Below are 16,976 nucleotides of genomic sequence, written 5' to 3'. Positions count from 1 at the left end.
TGAGAGACTCCTAACTCTGGGAAACGAACTAGGGGTGGTGGAAGGGGAGGTGGGTGGGGGGTGGGAGTGACTGGGTGATGGGCACTGAGGTGGGCACTTGATGGGATGAGCACTGGGTGTTATTCTGTATGTTGGCAAATTGAACACCAATAAAAATTAAATTTATTAAAAAAATAAAAGTCCCATTGAACAAAAAAAAAAAAAAAAGAAAAAGAATGTTTTTTCCCATTTAGTTAGATACGGCACATTTCTCCTCTCTCCCTCCTACAAAATGAGGTAGAGGAACTTGAAACGACTAGACCCGCAGAGATAACAAGAGGAAACAAGAATGAGCGAAGAGCAGATAAGGGAATTCAACAAATTTTTCAGTGAGGGGAAGGAGAGGGAGGCGTGCTGAGGGACACGTCAGCGTGGAGGAGCTAATGATGCAGGTGCCTGCAGAGCAGAGTATGGACTTGACCTTTCTGTTCCACAGGCGCCCCGGGAAGCCCAAGAAGGATGAGGTCCTGTGGAAGGCTGGTGTGGGACATGGGGCGGAAACAGGAGGGTCAGCTGCCCACACACAGTGATGGGTAATGGTAATAGGAGGTGGTTCTTGTTTTGGGGGGCTCCCCAGGGAGCCATATATACGTGGATGGAACAAATAACACTCACTTTGGTTTTGACCCCAAGTCTAACATGACTACATGTTGCAGATGCAGGGGTAAAATTGGAGACGGTGATTAAAAAAAAGCAAAAACAAAAACTCAAGTCCTCCCCCATCAAGGCGGGAAGACAGTTGCTTCCAAGACGGACAAATCAAAGAATGGCAGGATCTCTGTGTTATTTAGAAACAGAGAGGCCAGAGGGAGAAAAAAAAAAAAACAAAAAACAGCTCTAAGAGTTAACAGTTCCAGAGGCTTCTGGAAATAGAAATGGTAGGCAGTAGAGGCAAGACCAGGGACCAGCTGGGTTTCTTTAAACCATAAATCTTTGGAGACAATTTGGTTATTTCAATTGCCTTTATAGGATCTTGATAAAAATTGACATCAACCTTGACCAAAGTCTGGCTGGGATACAGATTCCCTGCTTGGCCCTGGGTATGTTGACATTCCCTAAGCGCCCCGGTCCACCATGCGTTTCTTGGCCAATGGTGACTCCTACCTGATGGTACTTCTAAAAGCTGACACCAGATCGTACACGTGTGGTGTTTGCACCCCAAGTCCTGGACAGAAGGTCTTCAGGTGCTGAGACACAGATGTAATTCCATATAGAATGTGCAGGGGAAAAAAATATATGTGTGTGCACATGATCCCCAAAGTTAGCTCTTTGAACTGGGTGGAAGAAACTCACAACCTGGGTTGAGGACATTTATACTTTTAGCCACAGCCTCGGCTAAATGGCTCCCTCCTACACAAGCTATATTCTGACTCTTTAGGCAGGACCATAATGACAGATGTCTGGAGCTCCTCAGACATCATGTCACAGGACAGGAATTAATGTCGCTTGGGCCCTGGGAGTCATTTCCTGACTTAGGGAAGGACGTGGAGAATAAGGACGTGAATTGAGGCCCACGCTCACCTGCCCTGCTCCCAGCTCACCGCCCTCTGGGATGGCTCCACTGCGCCCACTCCCCACGCTTCCTGCGGCCTGATGACCAGATGGGACATGCGGTGCTGGGGCTGCGTGCAACGTGCGGGAGGGGGCAGCAGCTTCAGTCTGGGCCATACTCCCAGGCTTGGTGCCCTGCCTTAGATGTCACCAGGCCACCCGGTGGGCTGAGGGCTGTGAGCCCCCACTCCTCTGCACTGATAGCTAGTCCTTCCCCTTTGGGGACATAAGTGCCACCATTCTTAACACTGCTCCAGGATGGTACAGGTCCAGTCATTCCTTGGCTGGGTAAAAACAATCCTTGAAATGAAAAGTGTGGGAACTGGACTAATCCCTCCTCTGCTTCCAACGGGTGGCACCATTTGGTCAAGGAAGGCATTTCTTCTCTGGGAGCTGGTTTCCTCAACTGTGAAATGGGCGTGGTGCTGGCATAGCCCTATCTACGCTCGCACACACTTGACAGGAGCTCAAATAAATGGCTATGAGAGGGTCCCGCGAGCTATCCGCCACTGGGTGAAACTAAGGGAAGAGGAGAAGAAGAGAAGGTGAGATGGCTGTCTCATCAGGGAGGTGGAAAAGACAATGCACTTACCTTTCTCTGGAAGGGAAGGTGGAGTCACCACAGGGCAAAAACTGGGAGCATCATTCCGAGCAGCTGAAAAGAAGAAGAATCAGCCTTTTAGCTCCCCTATACCCTCAAAGGCATTAATAGAGGTTCATGGTGGTGATGGCGAAATTGGATCTAGAGGGCAGGCAGGCTGTGTTCAGTTCCTGGAGACACCCTGAATGGGTCAGGAGAGACTAGGTTGGGTCAAGGTGACAGTCCCATCTCAGCGGCTTAAAACCACCACTCAGATGGTCTGTGCCTCACACTCTGTGTCTGCTGAGGTGGCCTGGGGCTTGGCTCTGTCATCCCACCCGGACCCCAAGTGAAGGATGGGGTCCGGGTGGGATGCCCCTTGCTTCCATGATACTGCCGCAGGGAAAGAGAACACAGCAAACTTCCCTCTTGTTCTATGGCTTCTGCCTACAGGGGACATACCCCATTTGCACACGTGTCACTGACCAAAGCCAGCAGTGAGGTTGGGGGTGAGCAAGTGCAGTCCTGTCATGTCCCCGGGGAACAGGCTGGGGATAGCATACATGCTTATGGCCATCACTCTCTGACTCTGTTCACTTGGGCAAGGCACTTCATCCCTCTGAGCCTATTTCCACATGTGCACGATGAGGATAACACAATCTACCTTGAGAATGACCGTGAGGATGACAGGAGATAACATGGTGCCAGGCATGGGGCAAGAGCTCAGTAAGTGGCAGGTATTCATGGCACGTGGCATGGCGGGATGGACAGAGCATGGACTTTGAGCATAGACAGACCTGCACTTGGATCTCCATGTGCCATGTAGAAGCAGTGTGAAGGGACAAGTCACCTGACTTGTCTAGACCTGGTGTCAGCATTGATAAAAGAAGATGTTGTAAAAATTAAATGAGAAACCAGGCATACTGAGTTGGTGATCCATAGTGTTAACTATCCTCTTCTCCCCCTGAACAGACCTCTCTCCCTCAACAGACCTAAAGCCCCATCAGAGTTCTCTCCCAGTGGCCTAAACTAGGAATGCATGAGGAAACCCCTGCCTTGCTCAGCTGCAGGGGGCATGGTAGGCAGTCAAGGGCGGGGCTCTGGGGTCAGCTGCCCAGGGCAAGACTGGCTTGGATGCTTCCCTCTGCGTGACCTGGACAAGTTACCTCATCTCCCTGTTCTCGATGTCCTTGTTTGTAAAATAGGCGGCTACCACCATAGCTGTCTCAGGTCTGTAAGGTTTAGATGAGCTGGTACATGTAAAGCTTTGGACATACGGTAGGCACTCAACAAATGCAGGTCATTATTCACTCTTAACATTGTCCTTCTACGGCGACACACTTTGGCACTGTCTGTTGTCCTTGTCTGCCTCCATGAATAGCCTCAGATGAGAGTCATGCTCCTTCTTCTGATCCCTAAAGTGCCTCCCCTCCCCTGCCTTCTTCACTTTGGGTCAGCTCACCCAGCCTCACTCCATTCTAGAACCTCCAGTTGTAGTATTTTGGGGGTTTTGTTGTTGTTATTGTTGTTGTTTGCATGGCTCTACCTGCCTGGAAACACCAGCTCTCCCCTCAGTCATCATTCTAAGGCTCTGGTTCCCAGGCTTAGTAACACCACCAAGCCAGCCCCACTCCCACCATGTCTGATCTAGCAGGTCCTGGGTGGGGCCTGTAGTCTGGCATTTCTAACAGGTTCCCAGGCGATGCTGGTCCAAGGACACGGTCTGAGGACCACCGAGCTGTGGTTTTGGCCATCCTACGTTCTGCGAGCTGCTCAGGCTACACTCAGAGCTACTAACCACCGCCATGCACCACTACCCCCAGCGGGCCAGCCTGGTTTGTTTGTTGAAATATCTGTCTTTCCTGGAAGAGAGTGGTTCTCAGAGCAAAGCAAAGGTCCTGAGCGTGACTGCAGTCTACAAAGAACAATTAGACCATCTGTATCAAGGCCATTCAAATGTTCCCACCCTTGGCCTCAGTAACTCTGCTTCTGGAAATGTATCTTGAAATTTAGAATTCAAAAGAAGCACAGCTTGCAAAGGCAACATCTCTATCATCGTATTGTATTGCATTGCGTTGTGTGGTATTGTGAAGAATGTATATGGTACACACAGAGTATACAGTTAATTTTATTGTGCTAAGGGATCACTGGAAACCACATAGGGAGCCCTGCCACGCAGTTCATCTCAGCAGAGAACAGGTCACATAGCCCCACTGTTCTTGCTTTCTTTCTTTTTTTTTTTTTTTCTTTTTTTGTTCTTACTTTCTTTACCTCTTCTCATCCCCCAAGGCAGTATTTCCTAATAGGATCTTAATAGGATTCCTAATAGGATTTTGCCTTTCGGGTAAAATAGAAAACAAGTTGGTAACCTAAAACAGTCATGATGGGGACGTTTACAGCCTGGCAAGTGGCAACCACTACAAAGCAGGTCTCCTGCTCACATTGCCACCTGTGAAACAGAATAGGGCCGGCAACAGGCCCTACCTCATCGGGTTGCTTGGGGACTAAATAAGATGTTATAGCAAAAAAAAAAAAAAAAAAAAAAAAAAAATTGCCAGCCTGGTGTTTGGAGCCAGCTTGGGGCTGAGTACAAGGCAGGATTTGTCAACCAGAGGGGAGTGAGGACCAAGGGTGGACCGTTCACTAACCCTACCTACATGTGGCAGTTTCGATGTGGATTGCACGGAGGCATAATTAGAAGGGTTTTTCATTTCCTTCCCAGGTTACGTTCCCGTATCTAGAACTGCTACAAGGTCCACGTACATTTGCTTAGCAGAAGACAGGAACCATGTGGCTTCGATTGGGTTTTTTTTTTTAGAAGCCACATTTGACTTTATAAACAAACCAAAGACCCTGCCCCACTTGCAGACCACGCACAGCTGTGGAGAGAATGGCTCTAGCTCTCTTCAAAGAGCATAGGGAGGGTACAGAGGCCCCAGAGGCCCCCACCCCTTCCAGAAAACCCTGGGCTCTGGGGCACTGTCTAACCACAGAGCAGCGCCCACTACTGTCACCCAGGAGGCTAAGAATGCTTGCTCTCGGGTCCCACTGCCGGGAAGGGGCTACAAACAGCCTCCTTTGCATACACCCTTGCTCAGCATGAGCCTGGGTAGGCTCTGAGCTGACACATGGAACTTTCTGTTCACTGTGGACAGGAAAATCGGAAAGAGCATTGCCACGGGCTCTCTGGGGTCCCCTGTTGGGGCTCCGGGATCCCAGGAGGCTAAGCTCTGGTCTCTGCTCTGCAAACAGCCTGGTCCCGAGCTCATGGTGTGATGCTGTGTGGCTCTCTGAAGCTCTCTGAAGCTGGGAGGGCAGGACGGTGGTGCACCCTTCCCACCAGGGCCTGCTGCTTGTCCCCACACAGTGGCCACTGCTCCCTTCAGCCCGCTGGCCTTCACCTACATGCAGACTTCCCTGGAGCCACTTGGGCACAATCCTTTTCACGCTCCAGAAGCCCCTGTGGATCCTACCACAGGATCGTCAGCCACATCTCTCTGTAGCTCTCTGATTCCACGGGGAATAATTATCTCCTCACGAGGGGAGAGGAATAGAGAGCCAACTCCCAGGGGGGTGGGAAATTAATACAGGAGACAAAGTGCTCTAGAGTTGCTTGTGACAAATAGTAATTGCTCAAGAAATGTTCCATTTCTCTCATATCTGCCTCCCCGGCCCAGCTAAAGCCTCTGCAGACAGGGCCATCCACTTCCCAAGCTCCCATGGTGTTTGACATGTAGTAGGAACTCAGTGAGTATCACTTCCTTTCTCCTTTCTCAGGGGTAGTTCTTCGGAAATGGGACAGGTGTTATGCTTCTTGTCTCTGGCTCTCAGCCTGGAGCCCAATCAGAGGCCCGTGGTAAAGACTAAGTATAGATGTCAGCCCCCTAAATGGCCACGCCATGCATCTGAAGCTAGGGCAAGGTCTATTACGGAAATTCTTTGCAAGAATTTTTGCAGACAAATGCACGCTTCATGCACCAGAACTTATGGAGGTGGGAAGATCGGGGTCCTATGCTCCCTTCCAGGCTCGGGCAGGCAAATGACAGGTCTGAGAGCTCAGACCTCGTTCTTTCTGATTGACTGAGTCATTATGTTATGTGGCTGGGTGACTCAGACACAATTCCTGTGTCACCGTGGGCAAGTGGTTTGACCTCCCTGGAGTTCCCTTTCCTCATCTGACAGTGGTTGTGAGGATTAGATGAGATGATGCTTACAATGCTTTCTCCAGCCAGCCCCACAGGAAGAGCTGAATTAGCAACACCGGAGGCCCTGGGCATGGCCGATGCTCAGTCAGTGTCCGCTGAAAGAGAGCACTGCTGGGAATTCTTAATTCCCTGGCCTCTGGTTTCTGGACAGAACTCTGAGTCCCCAGCCTGACCCCACAAAACATATGTTTGGAAAAAGCTAGTGGTCTGTGCTGTCAGATGAAAAGACACAGAACAGATGGAATCGAGTGGGGAAAATGAGCACCTTGGGTTCTCTGCCTTTCCAACTCCTGCCATGATGCTGTAATGCTCTGGTCTGATTCCCATGATATTTCTGAACAAATGACTTATTTCTTAAGCTTCTTTTTACCCGACTCTCCCCTGAGCAAGATGAGGATGGAAACTGATATTTTTCAGTCTTTGGTGGGGTGAGGAGATGGGAAGACGGACAGGAGGAGAGATGGGCAGGGAGGTTCTGAAGGGGAAGACTTCTGTTTCGAAGCCCCCTCAAAACCCAGAGCTGGCCTTGGGTCTCCCGCAGGGGCCACTGTCCTCAGCGGGCACTCGCTTCTCTCCCATCCCTGCGAGTTAGTGAAAAGCCTATATGGAACATTCTTCTCTATATAGAAACCCAGTGAGGCTCTTTCATCCTACAACCCTGATGTTTTCCCTAAAATAAATCAAGATGTGAAAATAAAATGAAAAGCGTAACCCTGACCCTGAGTAAATTCAGATCAAGGATCAGTCGCAGGATGCTCAAGGTAGACATCAGCAGGAAAGATTCCATTCAGTCTGCTAATAATTAACTCCAAATAAATCTGCCCCAAAGCCAAGGAATGCCTTGGAGATTAGTAGGCACATGTACAAGATCCAAGGGCCAGATTCTGCCAAGGGGTCCCAGCCCCGGCCCCTCAAGCTGGAGATGGCTCTGGAACCAGAAGCCAAACCACTGACTGGTTTGGTCTGTTAGTTTATTAGTTTTATTTTATTTTTTTCAATGTATTAGTTAATTGCTTATTAGTTAATTGAAGAGGGGAAAACCAGTCAAACAAAGCGTCTGGACATCTTCCCATCCAATCACTCCCGGGATACAGAAGACCCTCCAGGCAGCATGGAAAATGGAGGAGGGTGAAGTTTAGAGTCATGAGCTCTGGGCTTGCAACTTGACTCCAGCTGTGTGGCTTGACTTGAGTAGCTTCAACTTTCTATGCCTTCATCTCAAGATGGAGGAAATAATGCCAATTCCAACGGGCACCAGGAGTATTGAATTATACGCCCATGTAGAAGCCCCAGCATGAGCAGGGATACAGCACACGTGTGGACACTCTGCAGCCCCATGAGCAACACCAAGTTTCCTCTCCTTCCCTCCTTAAGGCAGCGTGTTGTGTTGGGTGATGTGAAGAATGCAGAGATCAAAGTTATGGATCTCTAAGATTCCTCCAAACCACACATTCCATGACTCTCATTTCCAGGTGCCCCAGCAGGGCCAGTATCTGTCCAATAATCAACTCTGAAAACTAAACAGGAAGCCACTAGTAGGAGAGATTGGAGATAACGAACCTTGGCGCAGTCTCTCCATTGAACACCTACTCAGAGGGGGTTTTCAATCTTTTTGTATCTGGGACATGTCTATGAATTTGCTTCTGGGACACAGGGTGAGGATGTCCAGTTTCCATGCAGCTGCCTCCTGTTCCCCAGGTGAATCCACACTCATGTACACCCGGAAGGTAGGAACCAAGAAGGCCAGAGTAAGTCTCACTCATTGTTTTACCCATGGGGATACTGAGGAAAGGGAAGACTTTTCCAAAGATAAACCTTCAGTAGATGGCAGAGTTGGGAAGACACTAATATCTTTTCATTTGAGTACAAGGGCTTCTCCATCACACCATGCATGTAGACCATTCATTCATTCATTCATTCACCAGTTTCAGACTGAGCTCCTAAAATGTGCTGGGATGTAATCAGCATATACATGTGAAGTGCCACCCTGGTGCAACAACTGCCTCAACCCTGAAATCCCAACTCCATGTATGTTGTCAAATATACACCAGTGTCCTCTTTTCTCACCCCAAGATGGCCATGAGTCTCCTTTGTCCTGATTAAGTGACAAGTTTCAAAAAAACAAGGGAACTTGGCAGAGGGCACATCTGTTGGTTTCCCCTGCCCAGCAACAGCACCTTAACTATACTTTGGGAACCCTCCTCTCCCCCAACACTTCCAGTCTTTCTGGAACCATCACTCAACCCTCCCTACCCTCCCTCTGGCAGTGGGAGGACTCATAGCCCAAGCTGAGCCAAACTCTCTCCCTTGAATTTAAACCTTTACTATAGCCACCAAAACCCAATGATGGAGAAGTGTCCATGCATTCCTGCTGAATACATCCAAGAGACCTAGCAAGTCATCTTTCTTTTGAGTCTATTAGCAGACTTTTAAAAAATTTATTTCCTGCTTAAGTAGAACAGACTCAGTTTCTGTCCCTTGTACCCAATGAATCCCAGCTAATCTACTTCCCAGCCCAAGGATGTCATCCTAATGGTTGGGAAATGGTCAACTAAGGACACCCACACAGCTGTTTGGGACAGGTCACTCACCAGGCTTCTGGTACCATCCGAAGGGATAGGTTCGGACCTCAGTGTCAGGGGAGCCACAGTCCAGAATGCGCCAGGCTCCCATGTTTTCTTCAGAGCATGTCTGAAGTCCCAAGCTGTTCAGAGTTAGGCATGTCACCTCTCCTCCTGGAGCAAACAGTAACCAGGACCAGGAAAATGATCAAGACAGTCTACTGTATGTGAATGAGAAAAATTCGGCAAACTTATTCTCCAGTAGATATTTGGGGTACTCTACTTCATTCCAGGTGTGATCCTAGTCACTGATGGAAAAACCGGGTACTGCAATGAGCTCCTGGTCTAAGAGGACAGGGATGGAGGCAGCTAATCCTTATGGGGCACCCGTCACATGCCCAGGTCTGTGCTTGGGCTCTGTCTGCATCCTATCACTTGATTCTCATGAAATGCCAGGAGAGGGGTAGCATTTGTATTCCTATTTGCAGATAAGGGATGCCAAGGCTCTATGATGCAGTGGCTTTTTTAGGATCACACCCCTAGGAAGCAACTGAATCAACTTTTCAATTCAGGTCATATGGATAGATCCAAAGCTCATCCCACCAAACTGCCTGAGCTGGGTCTGGAGAGATAATACAAGAGTATGGAGGGAGGTGATTCTAGCCTGGCAGTAGTGCTGTGTAAAGGTGCCCATGCAGTGAGCCAGAAGCCATGTCCAGGTATCCCAATTATGAACCACCTCCCCTGTCCCCGCCCCTACTTCCCATCTGGGAACAAAGATGACACCTCCCCACCCAGCATGAGACCAGAGGTGTGAGCATGCTCTCCAGGCTGCCAGGAGCTGTGTGCAGGCAGCCAGAGTTATAATCACGACTACCTGTTAACTGGGAAACATTGAGAAAACCAAAGCCAGTGCAGCATGGGTCCGCATCACACAGCCGTTCACATTCGAAGAAGCTGGAGTAGGAAGAGAGAGGGAAGAGGGTTTGTGTGGGTGGCCCAGGACCTACCAAATTACAGTCATTCCTACATCTAGGGGCTCTCTTCTTCATGACTTCTAAAAGTAGGGATGCTTTGGCTAATACACATAAGTGAACTCCTAGCTTTGAGGTTCCTTCTGAAAACAGAATTCTACTCTTTTCTCCTTCATTCGTTGGCTCATTCATTCATCAAGCATTTATTCTGTGTCTGTTATGTACCCGTCTCTAAGCCATGCTCACCCAGTGTCCTGAATAAGCCAATCCGTTCGGATTGGGAGAGAGTCCAGCTTAGGGCTATGGGACTAGGAAGCGATGGTAGGAAAGGTGAAAAGGCATCTTCAGAAATGGGGGATTCTATGGGCTTATGGATTTACTGACCCAACTAGGTGTCCTATTGGAAATGACCTGCATTTGTCTCCCAACACAGCTTCCCTCCATGTCTGCTCTGCAATGTAGGATGATCACACTCCAAGAACAGGCTCCTATTTGCTAGGTCAGCACATCCAGGTCCCATCCCAGGACCTACTTTTCTTAATAATTCAGTGGCTGCTAGACCCCACCTTCAGCTTCTAGGACCTGTCCTAGAGAAACAGTGGCTCCAAGCCAATGCTACTTTTTTTTTTTTTTAAGATTTTACTTATTTATTCATGAGAGACACAGAGGGAGGCAGAGACACAGACAGAGGGAGAAGCAGGCTCTCTCTAGGGAGCCTGATGTGGGACTCGATCCCAGGACTCTAGGATCATGACCTGAGCCAAAGACAGATGCTTAACCACTGAGCCACCTACGTGCCCCCAACCCAGTGCTCCTGGGCTCAGTTCTAGTATTTCTCACCCTAATCACGTGTCCCAGTTGTGATCACCCATTCTTGACTCCTGAGAGGTGGCTTGACTCCTCAGCTCCTTTTCAAGGTAGGGACCCTGCCTTCTTCTTGCCATTCTCCTGCTCTGTCTTAAGAGCCCCCAAACCCAAGTCACATCCTTGTGGATAAAGCCTCCAGGTCATGGGGAGTTTTTCCAATGCTGACTGCATCTCTGCCCTGATGCCTGTGGACCGTTTGTCCCACAGCTCCCTCTCCCAGAGTCCTGCCCCACCCAACTTGCCCACCCATCACTTTGTTCTTCTTCCATGGAAGCCCAATGCTGAGCTCCAGCCTGAATGAGGTGCTTTTCCATCGAACCACCCTTCTCTGAGTCCCCAGCACCAGGATCAAACTGATCCCTGGTTCTAACCATCCTTCTCTAACCCTGTCCCATCATCACAGGAGACACCCTACCAGATCTCAAGACAGTCTGCCCTGTAGCATCCTTTTAATTCCATTTTCCAAAAGCTGATCTTCAACACCAGCAACATGACATAGTTTCAAAAATCAACAACACTTCATAGACCAACAGATCATAGATCAATGATTCTCCAATTCTAAAGTAGAAAAGAATCACTGGGAGGAGAATCTTACTTGAAATTCAGTCTTGAGACCCACCCCAGGAAATGCTGACTCAGTAGGTCCAGGAAAGGACCCAGGAATGTGGTTTGTAAAAAGTCCTCTTGGGGGATGCCTGGGTGGTTCAGTGGTTGAGCATCTGCCTTCGGCTCAAGTCCTGATCCCAGGGTCCTGGGATGGAGTCCCGTATTAGGCTCCCAGGAGGGAGCCTGCTTCTCCCTCTGCCTATGTCTCTGCCTCTCTCTCTGTATCTCTCACGAATAAATAAATAAAATTTATTTTTTTAAAAAAAGTCCTCTTGGTGATCCTGATGCATGAGATCCATAAACTAAGCTGATGGAAATGTCACCCTCAATTAAAACAACTAAATAATAGCTAACTAAATATATCACAACATACTTTTAAAAATAAGAAGTATAACATATTCAAAGTCCTTATCATCTTGTGATCCTGTTAAAAGTTCCACTGCTTCTCCAGATTCTGCATACAGCACAGTGAGACTTTGCTCATCCGGTTCACTACAATACTTGGTAATTTTTGTTAATTGACAAGACTTGGGTCAGTGTTTCCCTTTTGTGTCAGCTGACTGGGCGTTCAGGGCTCGATTTTGTGTTGAACTTGGCCACAGTTTTTAGGTATGGTCACCTCCTCATTACCTTTTCACTCTTCACTTTGAGTTTTACAGGTTTTTCTGTGTGTGCTTTCAACTGATATTAAGTCACTGTCTTTATGAACATAGAAAACTCTTAATAATAAATACTTGAAGTGACAGATGTAGCTTACCCATTGGAAATGGATTTTTCCGACATGGGCATTTTGTTTCTAATGGAAATCCCCATCAATTTTTGGAATGGCAGGCGAGTATAAAAGTTCTTCACTTTATCTCTCAGTATAACTACACAGGGGGAGAAAGAAATTACATTATTTAGGAACAGATCTGTTGCATCCATGAAAATATGAGGGTGAGGGTATAGACACCAGGTCAAGAGCTTCCAATTAAAGATGGCGTATTCAACTCCCATGCTTATGCTCTGCTTTCATCCAGATCTCACAAAAATAACAGTAAGGAGATTATTGTAAAGGCTCACACCCACAGGCATAAAGAGAATAGAAGAGGGGATGGAGCAACAAAGTTGTGAAAGCCAGAAAGAACACAGAGGAATACAAAGTTCACTTTGTAGACCTAAGAAAACCCAGTCAGTGACTTTTCTGTGGGAAGAACAAGAAGAAATCCTATACACCTTCTGGAATTCCAAAAAGTTTAAGTGTTGGTATCACTGGGATGAAGGTGGGCTAAACCAGGATAGGCTGGAAATCTCTTTAAGAAGCAGTTAGGTCTCCAGATGGCTTCCTCTCTTTTGCACAGTAGACGAGTGTCCTCTCCCCACCATAGAAGAAGGTGGAAGGTTTATCCTCTGGAGAGGTCCAAAAAGAGAGTCTCTCTTGGGTGCATCAGGTGGAGTTCATGGTGGGAGTTTCACACTGAAACTAGGGGATTCCTTCAAGTTCATCCACATGGTGAAGGTTGAGACTCCCATCTTCCAACTTTATTTGGTATCCAAATGAATATCAGCCAGGCTCATAGCCCCAGGCCAGATATTACAAGATTCCTACATAGGGAAGGACCTAAAGATAATAACCAGAGGGATTTCCCAAAGGGTAGCCCAACTAGATTATCCTACAGGGAAACTTAAAAGTCAGTAAGCTCTCACCACATACTCTAAGCCTCCCAATCAGCTTCTGGGTCCCTCTCTTACATTTGAGTGTGAAACCAAGGGTTGCCAGATCTCTGAGAAAGACCTCCAGCACTGATAGAACAGTAAATGAAGCATGATAACATCTTGGAAGAAATGGAGACTGCATGGCGGAGGGGGGGGTGGGACTCCAAAAAAAGAAATGTCATTAATGTCCTCAGGGGAAAAAGCAACTTCTATCTTGTTAAAGCCACCGTTGGCATTTTCTGTGATATACAGCCAAATGGAATTTTAACTGATATGTGCATTAATGGTGGCTTTTTCTAAGGAGTGGGATTGCAGGACAGGATTGGTCTCTATAGTCAACATCCTGCATTTCTAAATGACTTCACATTACTGCAAGGAGCATGAGTAACTACAATTTTAAAAGGAAGAATAAGTTAATTTGGATACTTCTAAAACCACAGAGCTAGTAGACCACTGGAAATGCAGTTTGTGCAGATGCCCACCAAGCACTCACCTTTCTTCCGGAACAGGGTCTCTGGCCTGTGGGGCAGGATCAGTCTGCACCCCTTGGGACTGGACTCCATTACATTGTCACACACCCGGGCTTCTGGGTAGAGGGCGCAGGTGAAATACAAGGGTGCACTGTCTGTTATCTCCACCAGCTGACAGAAAGAGGGCTCCTGGACACAGCCTGCAGGCAAAGAAGCAATGGGTTTTAGCCCTTGGGAGGTCTGCAGGAAAGGAACCTCTACAGGTCCCTCTACACTTGGTAGGGATTCCTCCTGGGAGGACAGAGGCCCAGGACAGTTGAGACTACCCAGTCTGGAAGGCCCAAGAAAAAACAATGAGGTTCTGCTAGCTGGGGAGGGGACTGTCCACCAAACAAGGAGTCCATGTGGCTCTGAATAAAAGCAGTCTAAGAAGGTGAAGAGTGCGGTGTAAACTCATAAATACAGGAGACGATAGGGCAGTATTCCATTGGATCTACGCAGACCATCTCAGAGGCAGTTGGGATCAGAGCCCACAGGACTATAAAAACTTTGAACTCTGTGAATGATCTCCCCTGCTCCCACTCCCATGTCAGAGTTTTCCACTGGAATATGGTAGCTCCCTCACAGGGAGGGGTCATAATTAATTCATCTTCTTCTGTTTTCTCATCCCCAAGGTCAAACCCAAGGCTTAGAACATAACGCATGATAGACATAGCACATGCCTGTTGGGTAAAAGGATGGATGGATGGATGGATGATGGGTAGATGGATGGATGGATGGATGATTGGTGGGTGGATGGATGGATGGATGGATGGATGATGGGTGGATGGATGGATGGGTGGATGATGGAGGGATGGATGGATGAATGGATGAATGGATGGATGGGTGGATGGATAAATGGATGGATGAATGAGTGGATAGATGGGTGGATAGATGAAATAAGGATGATGGATGAATAGAGGGATGGATGGATGGATGATGGGTGAGTGGATGATGAGTGGGTGGATGCATAGATAGATGGATGATAGGTTCTGGGAGTAGAGTAGAGATTATCTATACCATGAGCTTCTTGAAGATATGGGTTATATCCTGTCTTTCTTCTATATCATTGATTGTACTAACACTGAAGTGACCCCTGAGTTATGCCATCGAGTTTCATCATATCTATTTCTTGAGAGTTAAACCAGGTTTGTGTTGCCTGACCAGTGGATCTAGAAGAGGAAGGATGAGGTCTAAGGATACTTACGAGACAGGCACCACAGGTTTGCCTGCTGAGGTGAAAACAGGTGTTTGAAAAGCCAGTGCTGCTGGCTGGGCAGGGATTGGCTTCCATTGACAATGACCTGGTCAAGGTCCACAGGGGAGAAAAGCTCTGTTGTCAAATCTAAAAAAGAAGGAGAGAATCAATATCCTTCGCTTTAACTCTACAACAGGCCTCTCTCTGTCCCCACCCCTCTGTTTATGTGTGTCTCTCACTGTCTTTCTCTCTCACACACAAACACCACACACACACACACACATACATGGTTTTTTTTAGGCTATGTGAAGCCAGAGGAGGTCTGGAGGCCATGGGCCTGGGAGTCTAGCCAGGCAGAAAGGATTCAGAAGTTTTCAGAAAGTCCTAAAAATTATAGAGTTGCAAAATCTTAGAATCTTAGTTTGGAAGAAACACTGGGAGCCATCTGGTTCAACTTTTCACCCAAGGCAGGAGTTTCCCCATAGTATTTCTGGTCGATGCCCCTGTACCCCTGCGTGATCTGTCTGGGTTGACCAGAGCACCCCACTCCACCATTCAGAAGTTGTGAAGTCAAATCTGTCACTTTGAACCACAGATGCTCCTATCTTTTGAAGCCACACAGAAATCCCGTCTCTTTCCCAAATGGCAGCCTTCATCTGTGAAGACAGCTTTCAGCTCTGCTCTGCCCCATCTGAAATCTCCAGCTTGACTGGTCTTTCTTTATATCTTCACATGCCATGACTGCTGGCTTAAGGCTCTTTCTGGTGCCCTGCTGCCCACAGGATGGAAGTCCAAGCTTTCTTCTTGGTCCAGGCTCTACCTATATTTTAAGCTTTATCTCCAGTCCTCAACTCACACTCCAGAAGCATTGCCATACTGCTTGCTGCCCCAGGACTGTTGTCCATGCTCTCCCCTCTTCCTCACCTATCTACTATCTAGTCCTCCTGAGCTTCAAGGCCAATGCTGTTCCCTCCTGCTCTGATGTTCTGTTGCTCTATAAAAAGGTTCTCCAGGGAGGAGGACCCCAATGTTCCAGGCCTGGGGGTGAGGAGCCTATTTATGCCCTTCATGAGAGCTCTGACTTTGCAGAGATGCTTACACTGGGGGCATGAAGCAATTCATGGAGTTGAGCTGGAGCCCGTTTACAATGTGTCTTAGCTCAGGGCTCTGGCATAAGGTGCATGACATGCCATATGGACTCCCATTTGCCTTGGGCTTGAGCATCCTCCCGGGAGCCCACTCTCCATGCTCCATGGAGCAGGTTCCTGAAGACTGACCTTTTTCACCAACAAAATCCACCACAAGAGATAAAGGCTTTACTAACATCTGCCAAGGCCAAAAGGCTAGCCTTGCCAGAGACCCCAAAGACCATGTTGCTGTCTTTCCTGGGGCAGAAAACAGACAATCCCTTACCATGCTCTGAACTGGGGAGGCCATTCTCAGGGACATCGTGGAGCTCAGGCCAGGTAAACAGGGCATGGTGGTGGCTCTGGGCCCAGCCACAGAGGAGCAGATCAAAGGGGTCTTTCCTGCAGGGATGTTATCTCCCTAAGCCCAGGAATTTAATCAGCTCAGAAAGGGAAAACTGAGCCAAGCTGGGTCTATTCACCCTGATTCTTTCCAAGGTCTTGGGCAGGGGGAAGGGGAGGTTCAGCTCCCCTGGTGGGGGTGGGGTGGGGGAGTGAGGGGACTCCACTTCTTGTGGGAGTCCTGTGATGGTTTTGTAGGTGTGGCCTGACACGGGGGATAATGATGGATTTTATAGACTATCTAGGATTGCTCCACCATCATTCACCTGTACCTTGCCACGAGGTAAGGTACAGGGGGGTGGGCAACCCAAACAAAAGTGCCCCAAGAATGCCATTGCCAGCAGGAGTGCCAGCAGAAGCCAGGCTCCTGATGGCAAGGGCAATTCAACTCAGCTCAGAGGACGGTCGCCAGGTGGGAATCTGAAGCCAGTACGCCCAGAGCTTTTCCTCTGTTTTCCTCTAAAGAAACTTGAAATCTCATTTTATATAAAACTTCCCAATTTAAAAATATTGGGTCAGTTTAAAAAAAAAAAAAAAAGAAGAAGAAGTCTGCTCTGCACATGAAACAAAATCCATCAGCCGGGGGCCACCAGGACTCAGCTCTGCAGCCCACACTGTGCCAAGGATTGGCTGTGTTCTAGAGGAACCTAGGCTTCAGAGGC

At 48.1% G+C, this 16,976-nt stretch overlaps 1 protein-coding gene across 2 annotated transcripts in view; it reads right to left on the bottom strand.

Annotated features, from left to right (window-relative positions):
• The window catches only part of TG (thyroglobulin), a 249,030-nt gene that overhangs the window by 144,621 nt on the left and 87,433 nt on the right, over positions 1-16,976 (bottom strand). For both annotated transcript variants that reach the window (XM_077847310.1, XM_077847311.1), the window contains 6 exons: positions 14,795-14,932; positions 13,572-13,748; positions 12,141-12,252; positions 9,814-9,893; positions 8,967-9,110; positions 2,183-2,245 (listed from right to left, as the gene is read on the bottom strand). In XM_077847310.1, the coding sequence (XP_077703436.1) occupies positions 2,183-2,245; positions 8,967-9,110; positions 9,814-9,893; positions 12,141-12,252; positions 13,572-13,748; positions 14,795-14,932 (714 nt within the window). The remainder of the gene's footprint in view (positions 1-2,182; positions 2,246-8,966; positions 9,111-9,813; positions 9,894-12,140; positions 12,253-13,571; positions 13,749-14,794; positions 14,933-16,976) is intronic.

This window comes from Canis aureus, chromosome 14 (assembly GCF_053574225.1).
Source record: "Canis aureus isolate CA01 chromosome 14, VMU_Caureus_v.1.0, whole genome shotgun sequence".
NCBI classification, from domain to species: Eukaryota; Metazoa; Chordata; class Mammalia; order Carnivora; family Canidae; genus Canis; species Canis aureus.
This window is presented reverse-complemented; position numbering and strand designations above follow the sequence as displayed.